This window comes from Pantherophis guttatus, chromosome 1 (genome assembly GCF_059756535.1).
Source record: "Pantherophis guttatus breed Tessera chromosome 1, ASM5975653v1, whole genome shotgun sequence".
Taxonomy (NCBI): Eukaryota; Metazoa; Chordata; class Lepidosauria; order Squamata; family Colubridae; genus Pantherophis; species Pantherophis guttatus.
In genome coordinates this window covers 306694166-306718864 of record NC_142063.1, presented here as the reverse complement: position 1 = coordinate 306718864, position 24699 = coordinate 306694166, and the positions used below count along the sequence as shown (strand labels likewise).

The 24699-nt window shown below is 39.7% G+C and overlaps 2 protein-coding genes across 2 annotated transcripts in view; one reads left to right on the top strand and one right to left on the bottom strand.

Annotated features, from left to right (window-relative positions):
* Positions 1-24699, bottom strand: part of MEA1 (male-enhanced antigen 1) — a 96201-nt gene that overhangs the window by 71190 nt on the left and 312 nt on the right. The window lies entirely within an intron of this gene.
* Positions 841-24254, top strand: LOC117671592 (neuronal PAS domain-containing protein 4-like). Its single transcript, XM_034427565.3, has 10 exons — positions 841-906; positions 1052-1165; positions 7959-8125; positions 11877-12043; positions 12475-12580; positions 14861-15113; positions 16450-16559; positions 18230-18374; positions 20513-21453; positions 24122-24254. The coding sequence occupies exons 1-10, from the start codon at positions 899-901 to the stop codon at positions 24154-24156; spliced, it is 2046 nt and encodes a 681-aa protein (XP_034283456.2). The 5' UTR covers positions 841-898; the 3' UTR covers positions 24157-24254.

Genomic DNA, 24699 nt, shown 5'->3' with positions numbered 1-24699 from the left:
TTCTTGACTGCAAAATTGTTCCCACTCAAACTGATTTAAATTCTGCTTCATATCCCTTTCAATGTTCATCACACTAGCAAAAAGTTTGTCTGTGTTAAGGGGGAGCTAGGAGAAGCATACTAATCATGACCTCTCCCCTCTGTTACTCTGGGTGTAAAGGTCAGCCCAGTATACTAGAGAATCTGCAATCTGTAGGGCTTCTCTGTGTGAATCAGAATGCTAGAAAATCAGGATCTTTATGACACTGGAAGTCTTTTACTCTTCTACATGTGTTGAGCAAAGCCGGGGCTCGGGGTGGATAGCTACCACCTGTTCTGCTTGTCTACTGTTGCTGATTTTCCAAGAATAACAGAATAAAAGAGTTGGAAGGGACTTTGGAGGTCTTCTAGTCCAACTCCCTGCTCAAATGGTTGTCCATTTGTCGTCTTAAAAACCTCCAGTGTTGGAGCACCCACAACTTCTGGAAGCAAGTTGTTCCACTGATTAATTGTTCTAACTGTTAGGAAAATTTAGGTTAGGTTAAACATTAAACATTAAAAAAATGTTAGGTCTCTCTTTGATTAGTTTCCATCCATTGCTTCTTGTCCTGCCTTCAGGTGCTTTGGAAAATAAATCGACCCCTTCTTCTTTGTGGCAGCCCCTTAGTCATTGGACACTGCTATCATGTCACCCCAGTCCTTCTTTTCATTAAACTAGACATACCCAATTCCTGCAACCATTTTTCATATGTTTTAGCCTGCAGTTCCCTATTCAATTCTGTTAATCTTCTCTACGCTCTTTCAGGAGGCAACTTTTTATCATCTTTCCAGAAGAGCTTGATGGATAATCTTTGTTAACCTGGCACTACCCAGATGTGTTGGACTACAGTTGCAATCCTCCCTAACTAGTGATCATACCAATGGATGGGTGAGAGGAGGACTGAAAATTAGGGGAGGTTCGGTATTTGAGTACATACATAATTTGAAATGCTATTCCAGCCTTGAGGATTGTGGCTTCCTCTTGGGCAGTCTGATTATTCTCATTTGCTTCAATAATTTCTATCCTTTTGCAGAACTATGACCATCTTGTGTGAAAACTGCAATAAGCCAGTCAGAAGGCGAGAACACAAGGTCTCTGCTCCTATATCTGTTCCTAGGCGGAAGCTCTGTACTCCAAGGACTTTCAGGTCAGTGACATGATCTTGCAATCCTTTCTTCCCACTGTGGTTTAGAAGAGGGGAAAGATGTTTGTTGCAGGATCCCCAACAGTGTTCAATTATTACATTTTGAACACAATGAAACAGTATGAACATAGTAAATCTTGGTGCCATTATAATGTACTGTTTCTAAGGGTAATGGTTTGCAATGGTTCTATTAGTTGGTCAAAACAGAGCTGCTATGTTGCTAAGTAGACAGAACATCCATTGTTTCCAGGACCAATTTACTCAGGGAACTGTCTTTTTCATCTATCTCTTAAAATCATCTTCAGAGGCCCTACTCTTCAGTGTTTCTGTTACTCCTCTTAATTGGAAGAGGGTAACTTTTTCAATCATGGCAACAGCCTTCATAAAATATTCCCCAACACCATCCTTTTGCCAAGATCATTAACCAATTGAGGTCCATCACACAAGTTGGAGTAGATGCATGTACTGTATTTTAAGCAGTTGTTTCATTACCCTACCTCTCATTTCATTTTTAACCCACTTTTTAGAGTCTCTGTGATTTCAAATATAAGTGAATATATTTTCATCTACCTAGATCTTTTATTCTTAACAGTTCCATTAAGTGTACCATCTCCATTTTTAAAAAGTTTTTGCTTAATTTTGGGGTGCTGTAACTCTATTATTTATTTATTTTTGCCATACTTGCCATTTACCTTTGACATATAGGTTATCATTCCCTTTAAATTTATTTTTATCATTATTTTTGGTGAATTTCCCAAAAGAGTATTATTAGAGGACATTTAAATACTATAAAAATTGACTATACACTATCAAGTTAGTGACAGCTCTTAGTGGCCATATAGATAGACACTTCTTATGAGTCATAAATTATATATTTAAATTTTTGTTTATATCAGTTTGTTAAATGCAATTATCTGAACCAAAAACTGGTGGACAACTGCGAGTCAACCACCATACAACTTTTAAAAATAAAATATATTCAGAATGCTTCTTATTCAGAATATCCTGCCATATCCTGTTTCCTCAAAACCCACTTCTTTGATGCCTTTAGCTGTCCACAATCAGAATATGAGGGTAGTAATTTTCTCTTGCTTTACTTCCTTGCAACTGGGAATCAAAGGCACGGTATTAATGCTTTTGGAGAACCAAGAACTTTGAATATTGAAGAATTAACACAAGCAAAGAATTACTCTCTGGAAATTAACATGCAGACTGCATGGACATGCTTCAATACTTTTTCATTAAGCCTAGTCAGGTTCCTAGAGGGTCAGCAACCACTTCAAACAACTAAAATTATTTAGGGCTTTAAAGAGCAGCCTTCTATAAAATGAAGCAGTCATTGCAACTGAAGGAGAAATGAGACCAGAATTACTGCATCTTGAAGTATACCATTCTGTACCTACTGTAATTTTTGGGATCTTTTTAAAGGATGTTTTCTATCTGAGAGCATTGTAACAATATAGCAAACACTGTCATAAAGCAGGCATTCTAATCTCTGTGAGGAAAACAGAATTCTGATGCTAAGAGGAAGGTAAAGTAGACTTCCTCAATCCTGCACATATTGCATAAAGTATTTTTTGCCTATTTGATCTAATATTTTGTTACAGGTAGATGTATAGAAATGTAATAGTTAAACCAATCAGCTAAGAGGCTAAGGTGCAGCCTGGACAATAAGTCTCACTAAATGCAGTAGGACCTTCTTCAAAGTAAACTTTTATAGGATCATGGTAGAAGATTCTCTTCTTTCCATACTAGACACTGTTGTTGCTAGGATTTCTTCAGTGGCCAGATTTTTATGCCCACTAAATAAACACTGCTCATAACAGCTTTATAGGATTAGCACAGCTGTTCCAGAGCCCCTGCAAATCAATTGCTTCCTCTTCTGCGAGACAGAGGCATGCCGAGCACTGAATGCCAGATGAAGAGCAGAGAGACTCAGTTATAATGGCTTCACTTTTTAGGGCAGTGTTACTCAATCTCGGGACTTTAAGATGTGTAGACTTCAACTCCCAGAATTTCCTACCCATGAAACTGGCAGAATGCAGTTGCTTTATAAACTGTGGGTTGCCATGGGGAAAGGTTATGAGCTGAAATAGACAGTGCAGAAACAAAAACATGGGACTGGTTTGACCTCTAGTGACTACTAAAGGGAATATCCTCAGGGTAGAAAGTTGACTGGCTAATCGGAATTGAGTTTTGGTTACTGTATTAGCATCATCAACAATTACTTTTAAAGCACTTCAAATACATGAAGTTCTGGATATCCGTGACAAAGTAGAGGCATTTGCCTTCAGGCTTATGATGATAATAATTTGCAGTGTGACCCAGGCTCCAGCAAGGACTTGGATTAATTTAGTGGTGCACAATGAGCACTTTGGATTAAATACAGCTGGATTTAGGCTCCCCACAACTTTTATTTAACAACAACAGCAACAACAAAAAGCTGGCTGTAAAGCTGAGCTTATTAAACCTTATAAGTTTTTTTAATACTTTAAGTTCTTTACCTCCAATTCCTTACACAAATTAATGGCTGTGTGATGGTTGTCATGGAAACATAAGCTACAATGGTGTGTTGCATACTGAATTTTCCCACTGACTGGCCTGTTTTGGATAACACCAAATCCTCTCAAATCATTCTGCTCCTTTTCTTGTTTCCCAAATTCTTTGCTGCTGTCATTTCTTTATTGATCACCATTTTCCAAGGTTTTTTTTTAAGTGTTCCGTTACAAAGAGAATTTGTAGAGAAAATAATGAAGATTTGGCTTTCTGAAAATCCAGTGCCCACTTACACCTGGAGGAATGTTTCCTCAACTGAATTGGGGATGACTAGACAATAAGAGGCAGACAGGCCTCCTGTGCTTTTAGTCTGCATTAGATAAAAGGTTGGTAGCAGATGGTGCCCTTTTTCTGAGTCCTGTGTGAAAGCGGCAAATTGTCCAGCTCATTCATGAAAAGCTTGGGATTCCTTTTGTCTTCCTTTGTGCCTAGTTCCCTCTTTTGTCAGACTCCTTTCACAGCAACTGCCATGCTGCCGTTTCCAGGCTTGACCAGTTTTCCAGCTTTCAGATGAAGTGGAGCAAATGACTGGATCTCATCGCCAAGAAAATCCTGTAGTGCTCACTGCCTTGATTCCTAATTTGCTAAAACCTCAAAAACACCAGGCAAATTGCCTGGCTTCATGAATCACACTAAGCCAACTATACTTTTATTGAAGCTCACTGTACGACAAGAATGTCCTGGCAACATTTTGGGTTTTTTTTTTATGCTGTGTTCTCTTAAAAGCTGCACTTTAGCCATCCCTCCCCACAAAATTAGATCAGCCCCCAAGGTGCTGGCTGACTGCAAGCTATTAAAAACAGAGCTACTTTGAAGAGCCTTTGAGACATGAATGTCATCAGTTTATAGATCTGTGAGAGTAAGGGTTGATTTACTTGCCTTTTTGTTTTTAGTTTACTTTGTTTTGATGCATATTGATGGCTATATTGTAAACCTCTGAGGATATTTCTGTTTGCAGCAGGTATAAATCCAATAATAATAAATGCTGCCTTCCCATCAGGCCCGGCCTGAGTGAGACAGTCCTGTGTCATTCTTTGTTGTGCTGCTGTTAATGTACCATTTTCTCCTTTATTCTTCCATTCCTTGACGACATCCTCAAGATGTACATCTGTTAGCACTTGCCAGTCATTACTTGGAATGAAGGCAAATGCCTACAATAAGAAACCAACAGTGGGGTGAATAGATGGAATAGCTAGAGTAGAATAGAACCCTCCAGTAGATGGAGTGGTCAATGTGGCAGTGAAATGCTACTGGTTCGTACCGGTTCGTGTGAACCGGTAGTGATAAAAATTACCGGTTCAGATGAACCGGTAGTAAAAAAAAAAAAGCTACTGGTGCCTCTAGACTGGTATTTCTGACGATCAGCTGTGCCACGCGATTTAAAATCACTAGAAAGCAGGAAATCCTGCTTTCTAGTGAATCTAAATCAAGCGGCACAGCTGTTCCCCCACCCTCGCTGTTCTACTTACCTTCCCAAGTCTCCTTTTTCCATGCAAAGTGTGCGTTTGGCATATACTGTGCATGCGTGTGTGCACAGTGTGCATTTGGTGCGTACTGTGCATGTGCGTGTGTGCAGCATGCAGTTGGTGTGTACTGTGCATGCACATGCAGTGGGCATTTGTTGTGCACTGCACATGCACACAGCGTGCATTTGGCGTGTACTGCACATGCACGGGCAGCGAACTGGTGGCAAACCGGGGAAGATTTCACCACTGGGTCAATGATTGCAAGAAAGCCAAACTAGGCGGGATAGGGATCAACAATGGGACAGAAAAATCCATGCTGGTATAGTTTTCTGCGGACTCAAGGATGGAAGGAAAGCAATTCAAACCTCTTATTCTTTTTCTTCTGTTGAACTCGTCTTCATCTGCTCTTCCCTACACTAGATTGGAAACCAGAATGACTGAATGGCTTATTAGCTGTGTCCACATGATGTGCTGTGCCATAAATCAGGCAATGAATTCAGTGCACAAAACCCTGAAAATTGGGCAAATTGAGTAAATTATGTTAACTGCAGGGTGAGCATGTCACGCAAGACCAGCCAATAAGAATCATAATGGGAGAACTTTGCCATCACATTCATGCCTAGGGAAAAGAGAGATTTGACTCTATGAATCATACTAAGGTGCTTTATTTTGCCTTAGCTTATTGTGTTAATGAATCCAGCTAATTTTATATTAAGTGAGCTGGCACACACTGTACCCTAACCAATCTGAAGCCTTATTCTGGAAAAATGGGCACTATTTGAAGGTGCTGCATTTGTGCTCTGAAGCCCCTTATGAACAGCCCTAATAAACCTCGCAACTGAAACCCACTGACAGCCTTTCTCATGCATGTTGTGGCAGCAATTCCCACACTACTTTTTGTCTACTCAAAATTTCCCTCTCTGTGGTTCATTCGAAGACTTCATTGCAACTAGTGATCAGCCCTGCTAGTCTTCAAACTCTCCCCAGATCACAGCATTCCCCTCCCCATTAAAATAAACTTACCAATGAGCACTACACTTCACTGACATACTGTGAGCTTGCTAGAAATGTTTAATTAGGGCACAGGGCATTTCACATGCGAAAGTCCATCTCAAATAATAGGTGTTTTATGACAGTACAGACATGATATATTGAAAAAAGCTTTGAAAGATCTATGCTGAACCTGCAATTTGATGCATGTTTACTTTAGAGTAGGTCCTAGTTAATGGAATGGCTTATTTCTGAGTAAAACATGCATTAGATTCTGCTGTTAGGACAGTGATACAGAAGACTTTCACACTTTGAAGTGACCAGAATATTTATCTTAAGGAAAGCCTTTTCAACACTTACAGAATAGGAGTTATAATTAACATTCTGGTTTCATTTGTGAAAGCTGGATGACTTGCTTAAGGCCATGCAGCAAACTGATCACAGCTAAGTAGTATTTGCGGTTCTCAGACTACGGAACATTTCAAATGTTAGTGAGTCCCTTGAGGATGCTGTTGAAAAGCTCTTTCTTGTATGTGGCAGTTACAGTAGATACAATCATTAAAAGCTGTTTCCCACCCGAGCAGGTCTGTTAATGGGCACAACTTTCATAATACCTGATGACGGAAACACATGGTAAGGGCATGGCCTATCTCTTTGTCCCAAAGGTTTTAGGATGATGGTTGTAATTGTTTCATTGGCCATCCAAGCTGAAGTTAATGAGCCTTGCTTACATAGAGCTGCTGGGCACATTCCAACATTTTGATCCCAGGTCCCCATTCTAAATTTTGTATTCCCCAAACCCCCTCCTTAGCTAGCGCTGGCTGTTTATTTGGCAGATATGTGCGAAAATTCTTAGCATGCTGATTCTTCTCTGATTTACAGTTTGACTCTGATTAAATTAACTAAGGTAAGGTAATTTTAAGTATTACTTCAAGGCTACCTTTATCATTAGGGACAATGACACAGGCAACTCAAGCAACTGATGATAGCAGCCAAGGAGCAGTTATATGTCTGCTGTTTCCTGAGGCAATGGGTTGTGTTTGTTCATTCATACTGAAAAGCTAGGAAACTGAACACATGGGAAGGTTGCAAATGGGCAAGGGAGGGAAAATAAAAGCCTTACTAGATCCAAATAAAGATATTTCTCTTGAAAGCTCTTCCCAAATCATGAAGATTTGAGTCTACATGCATCCATCTATGTACAGTTTCTCCACTTTTCCCATTATCTTTCCTATCTCTTTTTAATGACTCAACCTACCCACTTACCCCCAAAAAAGAAACAAGGTGTCACTGAAAGATGCCAACATAGTTTTGAGATGAGAAACATGCTTTTGGAATTTCCCCCCTTAATTCCCACATAATAATATAGTTACGTGAGAGTCCTATGTTACCAGGCAAAGTACCAGTCATAAGATTAGTTAATCATCATGTCATCCCAAAAAGGAAATCCATAGGGAAGAATAGAATAATGTTCAAATAAATGTGCTTCTTATTTTAGAGCTATGTGCACGTTCATAATGTGAAAACTGCAAAGGTTGACTATGTGTAAATCAGATCCTCCGTCTAATCCAATATTTCTGAATCTCAGTAATTATAAGACATGTGAACTTCAACTCCCAGAATTCCCCAGCCAGCATTTGGAATTCTGAGAATTGAAGTCCACACATCTTAAAGCTTCTGAAATTAAGAAATGTTTCTCTAATCTACTACGAGGAAACATATTTTAAAGGTTTGGAAATAGGAGAGGAACAAATATGTATGGCTCATACTGTGCACTCTTGCAGGTCAACAAAAGGTGCTTCCAAGGCTCGTCGGGATCAGATCAATGTGGAGCTGCAGACTCTTCGGTCTCTTCTGCCCATCTCAAAACAAGAGAAGGAACAACTTTCATACCTCCACACTATGGCTCTGGTCTGCTTCCATATACGAGAGACTCAACTTTTTAATTCTGGTAAAAGAAAAATCCCAACTCTTCCTGTAACTTGTTTAGTGAATGCCAGCTCACTAGCCATAATCAAATCATATTTCTCTAAACATCATTTGACTTTCCTATAAAAGTTTGATTAATTGCAGGAAGAAACTAATGTTCAATGGAATAAACACCATGCCATATTGTACAGTTTTTCACATATATAGATATATATATATATATATTGAGATGTGACCAGTAATCACAGAAGCAATTTACCAGTCTGTATTTAGAAACTTAGTTAAGATTGTGAAGGGTTCATGTGTTGATTTTGTTTATGGGAATTGAAGAGAGTACTGATTATGATGAATGTGAATGTCCTTTTGGAATTACAGGTAACTAAAGAAGTCATCAGTGCTCCTGAAAATAGAAAGTAGTGAGTCATCACTTACTTCAAACTATGATTACCATGTGACATCCTCCCATTTCTGTTTAAGAGTCTCAATCTATCCCATTTTCAGCAGAACTTAGATCTGTATTTGAAAAAGTTCCCCTGCAGACACAGAAAACCAGAAAAGTGCAGAGACATTTGTAGTCAAATCTTCTGCTTGCTTTGTATCTACCGTATAGGTTCCCTAAACTGTATGTGGTTTTCTCTTGGCTTCACACAATGTAATCTGCACTAGCAATAGCACGTAGATTTATATGCCACTTCATAGTGCTTTACAGCCTTCTCTAAGAGGTTTGCAGAATCAGTAATATTTTCCCCAACAATGGGGGGGGAGGCGTTCCTCATTTTACTGATCGTGGAAGGATGGGTTAGACTTGACCCGGTCAGGGTCAAACTGCTGGCAGTCAGCAGAGTTAGCCACAATTATACTGCATTCTAACCATTGTGCCACCACGGCTCATTATCTCAGATTGCACAGTTCTTGCATAGGTAAGATGCCTAAGACATCCACTCCTTTTCATTTCTGTTTCCATGACAGGTTTCCTTCCACTTTGGTTGTGTTTGTGAAGTTTTTTGGTGACTGGGCTTATCTAAATATAGGAATGCACATTTATCCCAGTTGAAACTTCTTCCAAGCCCTGTCAAAATCAACTAGCTTCTTGATTCTACCATCTTTTGTAGTTCTCTTGGAGCAACAATTTGATAAGCATTTTCTTCAAACTTCACCTCATGTCTTTGGTCGTTCTTCCCCCATGTAAGCCTGCATGTTATTTTAGAATGCTAATCTTTTCTGCCTGCACATATTGCCCCAAGTATAGTAATAGCTGTGACTAATCTGTAGCAGTCACTTGACTCTTATTTTATTAGGTTTTCTGGGAGTGCAACCTGATCCAAAGAGATCCCAGAGTACCGTCCCTGCATTAGATGTCCTGGGATCTAACCACTAAGATGGGATCAATAGGGATCAATATCTATCTACACTAGCTACGCTAACATTTTTAATCTTATGATTCCTTGTTATTCCTTGTCATTTATCATAACTGATAACTGAAGCAGTTGCATAACAATGGCAGCTATTGTAAACTGAGAGGATTTGTATTTGTACTGCATTGGGAATCAAATCCCCTCCCTTTATGCTTTGCCACTGCTATAAAAGAATACACTTAACTTGACATTATGCAAACCTTAACAGTGGCATTTGCAGTGGGGGAAGAGGGAGGGTGGGTTTCCCAGTTGACATGATAATAGACATTGTGTTGTGATCTAAACCATCCTTTGCATGTACAACATCTTCTTGCCTGTTTTTACTCTGTACTTCCTCTGTCTCCGTATGGACTTTTCTATCCTCTAAATCTGTTTTGCGAAGGAGTCTCCAATCTGCGCTTATCCTTACAACATATGAGGTTAACTTAAACAATATACTTCATTTCAGACTTTAACCTTAGGACTGGATGTATATGACTTTGGGGTGAAACAACTAGTAGCCTCTAGATTGCAAGTATGCCTAGTGAGTCTTCTGCAATTCTCTGAGAATTTCACACACATTCCATAACTCAAATGCTTCACTGACTAGGAAATTAAAAGGGAGAGATTTTTTAACATGTCATTATTATTTTTTCTCCACTTTTACATCATAGCTCCATCTACTTTTACAGTTGAGTGCATATTTCTGGCTGCCAAACCAAATGATTTGCAACATTTGGCTAGTAAAAATGTTCCCGCTATAATCCTTTGGAGGGTTTAAAACTCTTCATACATATTTTTCAGAGCAGTATTTGCTATTCCAAAGAGAACCCCTTGTGGTGTTTTTATTATTTTTTATGGCTTCAAGTCAGTCATTCAAATATCACATGTACATCCTATTTACTATAAGTTTGCACTTGCAATTTAAATACATGTGTATGTGTATGTATGATCAGAAAATGAAAATAGAGAAAAGATTTGATTCCATGTGTTACTAATGTTTGGTGCTGGCTTTTTAAAAAAAAAAAAACCTCAAGGAATTTCAAACATGGATCTGCATTGTGTATAATTTGCATCCTTCTTTGTGCTTAAGGGAAGCATAGAATAGGCCATAAAAAGCAGCCATGCTGCATGCAACAGCTGGCATTATCAACTCCTACATATTTTCCATCATGTCTTTCTTCCCCAAAGGTGTCTTTTACCTGCAGAGCTTTTTCTGCATCCCTTTTATTTTGATTTTTTTTTTTTCTTTTGAGGATCAGAGCATAAACCAACGTGCCTTTGGTTGTATTTTAAATTCTTCTGGTATCTATATTTTTGCAATACACTTAGATAAAAAGAGAAAGTGAAACACATAATGACCTTCATATTCTGTCATAATTATGTTCAAAGATGAGCAGGCTCTGTTTTGTTCAGTGCACTTCCTGAAACAAGATTTTTCCTATCTATAATATGAGGGAAGAGATCATCTGGCAGAAAACAAGCCAGACTCACATCTGTTTCATTACAACTGATCCTGTGGGAGAAAAATTCACTGTAATTGTTCAATTAGTAAAACTGACTAGACAGCTGATGACCTATTGACTCATCCTTTCAGGGAAATTTCCTTCCTAAACAGAAAAACAAAATGACCATGGCTGGGGATGGGGGGGGAAGTAGGAGCAGGAGTGACTTCCAACTTTCTGCTGGGTTCCTCATTGATTTTGCTTTTGGGGACCCGGCAAGGAGCATCGGAAATCATGATCATACGATAACTGTGGTGACAATGCAGTGCCTACAGCTTTGTGAACACAACTGGTGTGAAAATCCTTGAAATTTCAATTACACAGAGTAATGAATCCTGAATTTTGTACACATTGCTTATGTTAGAGGATTTCAGGTTCCTTGATTCAAAATTTTTTGCAGGGTCCAATTTGAGTCATTCACTGGGACCAAAGGTTTATTTTTCCAAGCTTTCGAGCTCCTGCTGGAACCCAACATCAGAGAACTTCTCTCTCGCAAGGATATGTGAACTGGTCTGTTCTACACGTTGTATTTATATGGTTCCTGGTTGTGTGTAGCTTTTAGTTGTTAATTGGCATGTTGAAGGCTGACTATTAAGTTTTTCATTGTTGTTTCCTTGTTCCACCACACCCTCAGCTCCTAAGTACCTGATAAACTGGTAATAAATCAGCACTCCTATTGACTGACAAGGGATCCAATTCCCAGGCTTCAATAATTCTTCTGGCTATTTTTTCTTTGCTTGACCAACAATTGTAGTAGCTGTGAAACTGAAACCATGTCCTTGTATATATGAGAACAAGAAATCATTGCTTTGTTCTATGTAGAATTTTACCCGATGATGTGTAGAACCCAAGTACCACTCTCTTGTTTTCCCAGGCTCACATCAAATGACATCCAAAGAACCACCTTTTGCTGCTGCTGCTGCTGCTGTTGTAGATCCAGAACTGGTGCATTCACTTTCAGGGTTCATTCTAGCTCTCACTGCAAAGGGCAAACTGGCCTATGTCTCTGAGAATGTACCACATTTCCTTGGGTTTTCTGTGGTAAGCATCAATATTACATAAGGTGAGGCACCCCAAAATGCCTTATACTCAGCATGGACTTTAGAGATTAGACTTGGCAGGAATATAATGGAAGTTTCAATTCTGCTGCTAGTCCATTTTGTGTAATAGTAGTTTAAGATTGAATGTAAGAACCTTTCTAGCCTAGCTGCTCAATATTCTTTTAAACACAAATGGTTCAGTTTTTGGCATGCAAACTACATTTGCTATTCTTAGCAACTATTAAATGTTAGAGCGTCATTTGCTTAAAACCCTGAAGCTTTTGTTAGAACCCTGCAGGATCCAAATATCCTTTTAAAAATGCCTAACTTCCAGGACCGTATTTTCATACTGAAATAGCATTTAATCCTAAAACATTCTTAGAGCAAAAGATCATTGAAAATAAGATATTTTATCATATATATTTTTTCTAGGTAGAACTCCTAGCACAAGGCAACTCCATCTTCGACCTCCTGAATAGCACAGCAAGCCGGATCATGCAAGAAAAACTCTCCTTTGCCCATCAGCATCCAGGCACTGGTGAGCACAAGAAGGGGTTGGCAAAAGGTCTTTCCAGCTAGGGAGCAACTGAATCTTTTTCTGATAGCAAATTTTTCTAATTACTGAGTTCAAATGCTCTCCATCTATTCTAGAGTTGGCAAAAAACAATGCTGGCATAACATTTGCTGCCTATTGCCAATCTGTATGCTGCTTCTGCTGAGTCTTGATTTGCGTGTTCCAAAGAACACGCTATGGAACACCAAAGCGTTCCTTCCAAAGAAGGAAGCACTGAACCCTGCTTCCTTCTTTGCTTGTGCAAGACAGTAGTAGCCTTGCCTAGAATAAGTGGGAACACATTTTTGATAGGGCTCCTGCCTTACCTACATAGGCAAAGCTGAAGTGCTCTTAAAACTGAGCTTTGCTCTTTGTTCGCCAGTACAAGTCATAGTGGATGGCCAACCGTGGGCAGTTGTGCTACCAAAAAGTGTAAGAAACCTTGTTGACAAATGGATTGAAATATAATTATTAGTCATCCTACTTTATTCCTAGGGAAATCAATAATTTTATTTGTGGTGGCACAGGGCTGGCTTTAGGCTAAGGCTAAGACACTTTGGTGCCTAGGGCACCAAAACCAATGCCATCTCTCTTCTGAATCATTCTAAAAATGCAAGTCTTTGCACTGGTGGGGAAGTTGACATGATCTAGGTAGAAGTGCCATACATCTTGAGCCAGCACCAGTTTGGGATGTTAGTTCATTTATCACATTAGGAGTTTTGAGAATCCTGTAATGTACCGTATGGATTCAAACTGAGGATTATTAAATTAAACTGGTCCAACAAACTGTACCCCTATTTTTGTTTGAAGATCCTTCATCCTTTAAGGACACATCTAAAAGATGCAGCTTCCTCTCCTTCCCAGTCTACAGCAGAAGACAGTTATCTTGAGGTTTTACTGATGTGATATGGAAATAGGCCACCTTCTCCCAAAACCAGTATTGCTTTATGCATGTTCAATGTTAGTTCTGCTGCAAACAGGATCATGAAAGGATCAGAATCTTCCCAGCTCCTTTTGACAGCTTTTAGTTAATGTGAACATAACCATTTCTCTCCTATTCCAAGGCCATTTTGGTTTTTTTATGCTATATGACATCAGGTGAGCAGCAGCAGAATCCAGATTGCTTGAGAAAGTGGTAGATTTTTAGGCCTCCTCTAGAGCAAACTGCCTATCAGTTGGGCACTTATAGATCTGACAGTCAGGTTGCAGCAGAATCTGTACTTGTATTGTTATCTCCTCAGCCCCAACCCTGTTACTATGTGCAAAATGGTGGATATTTTTCCTACAAGTTGAAAAAACGTCTGATGATTGTATGTAAACATGTCTACAATAAACTAACGGTATTATTTCCAATGCATAAATCTGGTCCATATTTAATCATGGTGTCTAAAGGAGAGGGAAATATTAATTACGGTTGTTATCTTGTTCAAAGGAAGAAGAGAAATCTGCTAAATTTTCTCCATTCTAGGTATTCTCCCATTCAGAAATTTTATTTCTATATTTTTGTGTTCCTGTAGAGAAAACGTTATGGATATCAGAATGTCATGCCGTTAGAAAGGGGAAATTTCAACTGCAGCTGGGGCAATAAGAAGGCATTTTAAACGTTTTTCAATGTACTGCATTATAATACAAGCAATAATAGAAAAAACAAAATGTTAAAAGGGACTTGTAAATAACTTGCAGTATTTTTCCTCCTAAATTAGTACTGTAGATAAAAACTATTAATCCTCTGTTTCAGGTTTTTGCTTCCTTAAAAAAAGTTATGCTAATTTGCAGCATAATCTCATCCGGAGCCATATATACCTTATGAGATGGGTGGCTATATAAATTTGAATAATAAATAATTTAAAATCACAAAAATTTGAAGCAACACCTTTCTGTAATTACTTTTTCTTATCTGGGCCAACAGTTTGAATGTAACATTTTTGTTGGAAAAATGTGCACTGTATATTGGTATGTTGTTCAGTAACCGGAATTATAAAGACTGTGAAGTGCATAGAATTATAGTAAAATTGAAAACTAATTAGAAAAATATCACAACTTGTTCTTAAGCTGTCAGCCATGAATGTGAGAGGAAAGGCTCAGTTTATAACTTATGCTAAGTTGTAACTTGTTTATTGAATAGTCTATGATTGAGTTCACGCAACACATTAAATCAAAAACAAATCACATGGCAGTTTACGAACATGATTACACTTTATCTTGCATTGCAAATTTCAATCTGACATTAAACTGCAAGTTATTCTTCTCCATTTTATTCTGCAGAAATTGAGTTCATCATTGAAATGCGTACCTCAAGAGCCTTTCGGGTTAAGTATGGAAGGAACCGTCCAATAGTCATGCGGGGCAGATTCCTCCCACTTGATACACAGTTGACGTCCACTTCTCCTGCTCTGACTTTTGTTGCTTTCTGTGCTCCCCTTCCTCATGGGGTTGAAGAAGGGGACAACATGTCCCAGAACTCCACCTTCCAGAGCCAGCATACGTTAGATATGAAGATTGCTGAAATGACTGAAAAGTAAGGCCAAACTTTTCGTGTGTGCATCTATCTGGAAATGATATGGCTAAAATTGCCAAATGTCTAGAAAAGGGAAATCTGCCTTAAAACGATATGTTTTAGCTTGCATTCATTAGCAGGTAAAGTTTTCTGTAGCATGAAGACCTGGTAATACATGATGATTACTAAGTGTAAAACCCATAGAATTAAGGCTAAATATCAAGGTAATCCTTGATAAGTCTGTAATTGAGCCCACAATTTCACTCATAAGTTGTGATGGTTATAAAGCAGGTCGGCATGTGATCACACCCAATTTTATGACCTATTTAATGGCAGTTGTTAAGCAAACCCATTGTTCGGTATGGGGTGTTTTTTGCTGGAGACTGGAAGTAAACATGGCAAAAACTTTGTAAATTGCAATTATATGATGGGGGCACTGCAAATAGCTATAAAGATCCGGGGTGGCGCAGTGGTTAGAATGCAGTAGCGCAGGCTAATTCTGCCAACTGCCAGCAGTTTGATTCTCACAAACTCAAGGTTGATTCAGCCTTCCATCCTTCTGAGGTGGGTAAAATGAGGAACCAGATTTTGGGGGGCAATATGCTGACTTTCTAAACTGCTTAGAGAGGGGTGTAAAGCACTATGAAACGGTATATAAGTCTAAGTGCTATTGCTATAAATGAGGATTGGTTGCTGAGCAGCCAAAATGTGGTCATGTGATTTTGGGGGGGCAGACATTAAACCTTTGAATCTAAGTGGTAAATCCTGTTTTGGGGGTCTGTCACAACTTCGAACATTTGCTAAGTGACTGGTCATAAGTCAAGGACTACGTATAAAGAGTTGGAAATTCTATTCTGAATACAGGTAGTCCTTGATTTACAACAGCTCATTTAGTGACCATTCATAGTTACAACACTGAAAAAAGTGATTTATGTCCATTTTTCACACTTACGACTGTTGCAGCATCCCCATGGTCACATGATCAAAATATGGATGCTTGGCAACTGGTTCCTATTTATGACGGTAGCGGTGTCCCAGGGTCACGTGATCCCTTTCTGACAAGCAAAGTTAATGAGGAAGCCAGATTCACTTAACAATCATTGTTACTAATTTAACAACCACAATGATTCACTTAACAAGAAAAAGTTGTAAAATGGGGCAAAACTCACTTAACAAATTTCTCATTTAGCAACATAAATTCTGGACTCAATTGTGGTGATATGTCGAGGACTACCTGTAGTAGCTTTTCTATCAATAAATATACACTAGATCTATCATAATTGCCCATTTCACAATAGAAATATCACAAGGATATTATTTATTAAATGATGTGATGTGTGTTTTTTTCTCAATTCAGTGTTATTTATCACCTTGGTTATAAGAAAGAAGAATTAATTGGTCAGTCTTGGTATTGTCTCCTGCATCCTGAAGATATTGGAAGAGGGGCAGAGATGCACAGAAACCTGAGTGAGTACTGCATCTGCGACTAATAGCCTTCATTGGAGTCTGGCGAAGAAACAATTGCACATTTCTGCTGTATCATAAGTATTTCCAATGAGCAACTTACAGCAGTTTTTACATGGGCCATTAAAAATCCCATTATTTCTAATAATTTATCATATTATCTGAATACAGCGGGAACCGTTATTCAATAACATTCTTTGTTAACTATTGGACAGTGTCCCTTTATTCTGTTCATTACATTTGTAAACCACTAAGGAAACACAATTGTTACAAATAAATAATAGCATTTCTGAGTGGGTTACAAATTAAAAGCCTGTACATGAGACCAATAAAATGGTGATAATAGAAAGGGGTCCTATAAAAACAAAACAAAGCTAGCTGTGCAATAGTACATAATAAAACCAGCAATCTTTCTCAGGCAGTTATCTTCAAGTATATTGGACTCCCATTATATATGGCCAGGATAGTCAGCCATACAGCCAAGGATTTTTGGAAGTTTAATTCAATCTCAACATTCTGAAGAATTGCTCTAGTCTCAGCTAATATTTCTCAAACTTGTCAACTTTAAGATGTGAGGACTTCAACTCCCAGTAGCCTGGCTGAGGAATTGGCTGAAGAATACTGAGAGTTGAAGTCCCCACATCTTAAAAGTTGCCAAGTTTGAGAAACATGGCTCTAGACCAGTGATGGCTAACCTTTTTGCCGTCATGTGCCAAAAGCAGGGGGGGGAGAGTGCAGGGGTGGAGCACGCACCTGCACACACCCATAATTCAATGTGCCCCGCCCCCGTGCATGCACGCGCAACTCCCCTGCGCTCCCACTGCTTTTGGGCAGAAAGCCTCCAGAGGCTTTCTAGGAGCCTGGGGAGGGCGAAAACGGCCTTCCCCAACCCCCCGGAGGCCAGAAATGGCCCGTTTCCCAACTTCCGGTGGTCCTGAAAGGTCTGAAAATCAGCTGGCTGGCATACGCATGCATGCTGGAGCTGAGCTAGGGCAACACTCACGTGCCCACAGTTATGGCTCCGTGTGCCACCTGTAGCACACGTGCCATAGGTTCGCCATCACGGCTCTAGACTCTACCCTCCAATTACTTTTTTCATAATTGTTAATTTGTAAATGTCTGGTTCCCGCTTCCATCTCTGCTGTTTACCTAGTTGTAAATGTCAAGACCTTCACAACATTTCTCAATTCTGCACAACATTTGAGGTGATATTGATATGATCTACTTGCTATGTTAGTAACCATCTCAACAGGAATCTGGGCATAACAAAATGACAAACGTTCATACAAATTACAAGTCATGCTGTCTAAATAATTTTAGGCATAAATCAAATTCAGCATATTTATATGTGGACTTTCTATCATTGGCTTTCCCTAATGAGTTGTAATGATTACAGAAAAAATATGTGAACTGATGTGAGAACTTAGAAAAGGTGTATCTAAATGCTATGTATCATCACTGCAGTCATACCAAATTCCAATCCAAGTATATTTTGGAAGTCTGAAAAGATACGTACGGTATTTAGGATCCATAGTTAATAAACACCTTTTGTAATCCTTGTGAACATAGAAAAATGGAAGAGATTTCACTTAATCTAGGCTCCTTTCTTCCTCTTAGGTTCATCTTGCTACATTTAGATGGTTTAGCTTGGTATTCATTTTTCATGTTTATAGTTTCAGGGCAGAGCACTGGGAAACACAATCAACATGTAATCATACGTTTACACTGCAAGGACCTGAGCTGGGTCTGGGTGCAAGTCACTGCACTGAGGGAGAATGGAAAAGGAAAGCTGATCACTTGCACAAACCACATCCTCAGGTAAAAACATTGATAGCTCAAGTGATGTTTAAAGGTACTTCTGGACCAGGACTGAGTTCACACATTGTGCTAAACCTAATGTGGTTTGTTTCATTTGTGGGTTGAATATTGCATAAACTCAGCTACTTGTGGTTGAGTTACATGTGCCATGTGGACTACTACTAGATGTTTAGAGTGAAATGGCTGCATCAATCACCTGCATCATAATATCATCCGATCATTGTCATCCTGTATATCTCATGGTTTGCTGAATAACCCACAATTGAGTGGTTTCATATATTTATGTGAAGTCTTAAACCATGATTTACAAAGCACAGTAGCTTAAATAAACCATATGATGGCTTAGCAAGATGTAGAGATTTACACACCATCTGTAAATCATGGTTTTGAGTTGAGCAGAAAGTTTGAATCTGTTAGTTGTGGCTCATTCTAGACAAAGTATAGAATGACAATAATTAAATGACAAGGTAAGAGATTACTAAAAATTCCCCACTAGAGTAGTGGTCCCCAACCTTTTTATCGCCGCGGCCCGCTGAGTGCGCGCAGGGGTGGGGGCACGGCCCAGGAGCTTTTCCGCACGGCCCATTGCGCACGGCCCAGGAGCCTTTGCGCTGCAGCGTTCATGTCCCCCGGCCGCTGCGCGGCCCGGTGCCAGGTACTCCACGGCCCGGCACCGGGGGTTGGGGACCACTGCACTAGAGCATTTGCTCCTTTTCTGCTCCTTTTCATTTTCAGGTCTGCTGGAGGAAGGCATCTGGCAGAAATGGGATAGGAAAGAAGAAGTAATGGGCAATATTAGCCATAGTTCTGTTGAAGGAAGCAAAGACATTTATGATTTCTGGTCTGCAATCAGAAATGTCTATTTAGAGACATTCAGTCTAATACAGAAATACATTCTACCACAAATGTCATTATCTGTGTGAAAGATTTTTATATGGAAAGGTTGGATAAAATAACTAGAAGAAATGATTTTTCTCAAGTGTCTATAAAAACAAGACAAGCGCTACCTAAATCAGAGATAAGCATATTAAACGGTTCTACCAGTTTTCCAAATCATACTCTGTATTGAATCTAATATCAAAAAAGCCATTTTTATCAACAGCTCCATTGCCTATATTAATTAACTGAAAAATTCCTATGAATCTAGTTTGATCTGTGATGACTCCATGGAGAGAGAGACAGATATAGGGAGAGAGTCGGGGGGAGTGGGAGAGTGAAAGAGAGAGACTAGTTAAAGGTAAAGGTTCCCCTCGCACATATGTGCTAGTTGTCTAGACTTTAGGGGGCAGTGCTCATCTCCATTTCAAAGCTGAAGAGCCAGGGCTGTCCGAAGACGTCTCCGTGGTCATGTCGCCGGCATGACTAAACGCCAAAGGCACACGGAACACTGTTACCTTCCCACTAAAGGTGGTCCCTATTTTTCTATTTGCATTTTTTACGTGCTTTCAAACTGCTAGGTTAGCAGAAGCTGGGACAAGTCACAGGAGCTCACCCCGTTACGCGGCACTAGGGATTCGAACTGCTGAACTACCGACCTTTCGATTAACAAGCTCAGCGTCTTAGCCACTGAGCCACCATGTCCCTTTAGAGACTAGTTACAACCCTGCAATTTCATTGTGATCGCCTATAACTAAATCTACTCATATTTAGTTTTTCTAAGATCAGTCAGATTTTTGCTACGTCTCATACAAACCAGAATGCTTTCTAATGTAGACTACATTTTCTCAGCCTGATGTTCTTCAGGCATTTTTAAACTACAGTTTCTAAATCTCCCAGTTAATTGTCCCTACACAATTATAATTGCCGAAGGAACTGTCACATCAGATCAAAATCTTTTCTGCAAGTGATGCTTGAATTTAATTTTCAGCCTCCCTATTTTTCTCCTGACACATTGCTTATGTTTGCAATCTGAATTAGCTCAGTGTTACATTGGTTTTACAAGTGGCTTCTTTTGCTTCCTATACTGCATTATTAATGTTCATAATGATATTTGGGGCTGTGAAAATGCCCTGAAGCTTGTAGTTCAGTTTTCTTACATATGATAAATAAAAGCTACAGTTAGCCTCACTGATGAGGCCTGTGACTCTGTGTGATTTCCAGTGATGCTCGACTCCATGGAACTGTTTATATTCTCACAGGGACAAAGAAGCTCTCTACATCCAGAACCAAGACTCCACACCCAGAGGTATTTCTCCAGCTTCTTCCAAACAAAGCTATTGTTCTGGAAACACACTGCAGCCGTTGAAGCCAAATGAAGTCAATTTTTTCCTTCAAGAGCCAGGTCCAGCCAAGGAAGGGGCACTTGAATATTCTTCTTCGCAACTTCCAGAGGCTTCTAATGTAAAAATGCTTCCTGCTCCTCTTCAATCTCCATTTCCAACCAGTATGACTGTGCCTAGCATGAAGACTGAAGCCATCAGTGTGCAGTTGTCTCAAGAAACCCAATTTCCCTTTCTTTCTGCTGAAGAGCACAAGTGTCTCTCATGCCCAGAAAGAGAGGATAGGCTGACCTCTTGCAACCCTGGTGGTCTCCTTTCACCAAAATACACATTTTCCTCTGACAGCAGCTTTTGTGTAGACTCTTCTCCTTTACTTGCAGAAAGGCCATCTACAGGCTTCTTTCCAGCAATGAATGTGAGCCCCGATTCAGACAGATGGGCCATCAGTATGCTAGCTGATCAAATCCACTCCCTGGCTGAAGTCTTCTCTCAATACACCAAGCAAAGATCTCAGGAGTCTCTTGGCGTTCACTGGCCTGGGCATCCTGCTGAGGCTGCCCCTCTAGTGGCAAGACAGGACTTGGGGGCTAATGGAGCCATTGACTTTTCAGAAGAAATATCAGTGGACGAAGAAACCATCACCAGTATTTTAAACAACTTCTCAGATCATGATGTCCAGAACCAAGCCAGTTTTGAACAGAGACCAACAGGCCATTTTCACTTAGCAAATACCCAGTTGCAGCTTTCTATGTACCAGACTCTTGTACCAGAAACAACTCCTTTGTCTTTCTCTGTACCATCTGAGTTTGATCTGCCTGATTCCCAGTGGGATGGAAAATCCTATAACATATATCAGCAAGGTATGGCTCCCCTTTTATCACAGTAGTACCATTTAAAAACACCACCACCACTGAAGTTAATACGATCCTGCACCGACATTGTCATGTTTGACTTAGGGTAGCATATGATTGGGGTTTTTAATGAAATCCCTTGTGCACCCATGTCTCTCTGCGTACACCCCAATGTTATGCAAAAATGAAGAAAAAGAATGTGATAGTAAATCAAAGAAATTAAAGTTATAAGAGAGTAAAAAGAACGGGGAACAGATCCAGTGAAGATTTCTACATTTTTACATATTCTCAACAATCGACATGACACTGGTTCATACCCAGTGGTGGGTTTCACTTACCTTTGCTACCAGTTTGCTCACGCACGTATGCGCAGAGCATATTTGATGACGTCTGGGTGGGTAGGCGGAGCCTCTCACCACTGCTACTACTGGTTTGCCGGAACCGGGACGAACCGGTAGCAACCCACCACTGTTCATACCTTTTTATATGCTAGTACTTTTATTCTTAAATTAATCATTTCAAAACTTTCCTGCAGTTCCATTCCACAAGTTCAGATTATCTTCATTCAGATTACTAAATGATTCCCCTTTCATAAATTAACAGTAGACCTATGTTTTTTTCACTCCATTAACTCATGCTCTTTATCATTTATTTGTCTTACATCCCAAATCACAATCTTCCATATGCCATAGTCTTCACCATGTAGACCCATAGATGTTAATTTCTACTGTCCATCATAGACTTTTGGTTAACAGAGTCTTTCACATAATGCTTTTAATAAGATAACATGCAGATTAAGTTCCCAGTCTTAATCAGACCCATTCCACATTGAGCATTCCCTGCTCATAGTAAGAATAGTTTGTTTGTTTGTTTTTAATCATTTACTCGGGTCTGACACTTGGTAACTCTATAAGCAAGTGTTCTCCATGCTATCCTGTCAAGCACAACGTCATTCAATTGTTGTATGTTCAACTTTGCATCAGATTTGATGTTATCAAGCCAGCATGTTCTTTCCTTGCTCCTTCTTTGTCCACTAACTATTCCTAGCGTCGTTACCTTCTCCTATGAATTTGCATGCATAACATGGTCAATATATTTTAATAATACTGTAATAATAATAATAATAATAATAATAATAATAATAATAATAATACTGTATAATACCATAAAAACAGTATTGGACAATGTTGGTCTATTTAGCACAAACATATTCATATTACTTTAAGCAAGAGGGATCTCTATTCTAGATACTATCTTACAAGTGAATATATTGTTGTCCACATCTCATGACGTAAGGGGTCATACAGTATAAATAATGCACATCCAGGATGTTGTACAAACAATCACTGTGGTCTGTAAATCATGGTTTATTTCAGGAAATGGGCAACCCGAGGCCTAGGGTTGTGGGCAGCTCATGAGTTCACCCTCAACTTTTTTCTTTTTCTTTTGCATTCCTTGAAACAATTTATGAACAGTTGCTAAAACCTAGTATAGTTTCAGGCATTTTACAGAATAAAATTCAAACACTAAAGTTTAAGCCCAAAGTAGGGTTAATGTGATTTATAAGCAAGTGAAACCTTGAAATTTCCCCTCACAGAATTCTAGATCTGTTTATTTTGTACAAATCACAATTCTGCAGAGATATTTATAAAGCCAATTTTGAATGGATTATTTATCTCACTCAGCAACCTGTCACTTTCATTTGTCTGAAAATCTGATAAGATCCAAAAGAGAAGAAGTAAGGATAGAATTATTCTAAGGGGTTTATAATATAAATTACCCAGTCTTTGGATTGGGTAGTGTATAAAAATGTGAAAATAAAGTGTATATATTGGAAAAGAGGTTTTTCCCCCATTCTTGGAGAAGACATTGTAGTTACCGGTCAAATAAATATTGCTTAAGTTTGTCAGATGACAATTCTGGAAAGAACACAGCAACCCCCCAACTGAGAGGGCTTGCTGTGGTACTTCACTGCAGCAAAACTCACAAGAGTTTATGACTGGTTAAAACTCTTGCCAGTATATTCTCCTTATAAGACTTTGTTGCAAGCAAGTTGCATCTTTGGTCATGCAGGATTGATTTTTAGAAATACGAGAACTCCGTATTTGGCTGAAACCATGCCTGCAAGGTATGTTTGAGAATAAATTAGGGACCCATAGGAATACAGGTAGTCCTCAACTTACAACTGTTCATTTAGTGACCGTTCGAAGTTACAATAGCACTGGAAAAAGTGACTTATGACCATTCTTTGCACTTATGACTGTTGCAGCATCCCCCTGGTCATGTGATTTATATTCGGATGCTTGATAACCGGTTCCTATTTATGACAGTTGCGGTGTCCCAGGGACAGTTGCAGGGTCATGTGATCCCCTTTTGTGACCTTCTGGTACGCAATCAATGGGGAAACCAGATTCGCTTAACAACGGTGTTACCAATGTAACCACTGCAGCAATACACTTAAGAAATGTGGCAAGCCAAGTCGTAACATGAGGCAAAACCCACTTAATGGAATGTCTCACTTAGCAACATACATTCTGGGCTCAATTGGGGTCATAAGTCAAGAACTACCTGTATTCCACCCCAATCAGTTCCCAACCTCAGGCCTGAAGGGAAAGAAAGAAATCCCTGTGGATTGCCAACTGAACAAGCCTGCCCTTTTCCTATTCTTCTTCCACAGGGGTCCGATCGGAGGAAGCTGCCTCCTTCTGTTGACCTTTCGGCGTGTCAGCGATTGCAAATCAGCCAGGCGCGCCTTCCTTGGGTCCCACCGATTTCAGTTGGCGTGATTAGGAATGAATCAGTAGTGATCGTGGCGCACAACTCAGAGGAACGGAGCTCCCTGGCTCCGAGGAAAGGATGGAAGGGAATCGGCATCAAATCAAACCACTGATAGCCGAACTACCCGAATTACTTTGCTGTTTATTCCTGATGCTGCGGAAAGCAAACCGAAATGACTCCCTAGAGCAGGGGCAAATGTAGCTCTTTTACAACCTGTGGACTTCAACTCCCAGAATTCCTGAGACAGCTTGGCTGTCTCAGGAATTCTGGGAGTTGAAGTCCACAGGTTGTAAAAGAGCCACATTTGCCCACCCCTGCGCCTAGAGCAAATAGCCGATGGCGGAGCTTGTTGCGGGGCTCTCTTGCGGGGGAGGTGGGAACGGGCTGGCCCAGTTGTTTGTAAATAAAGTCGTTATTGGAAAACTTTCCCAAGTTCTGTCTGTTTACTCCGGTGACGTCAAGAGGAAGGCGGGGTGA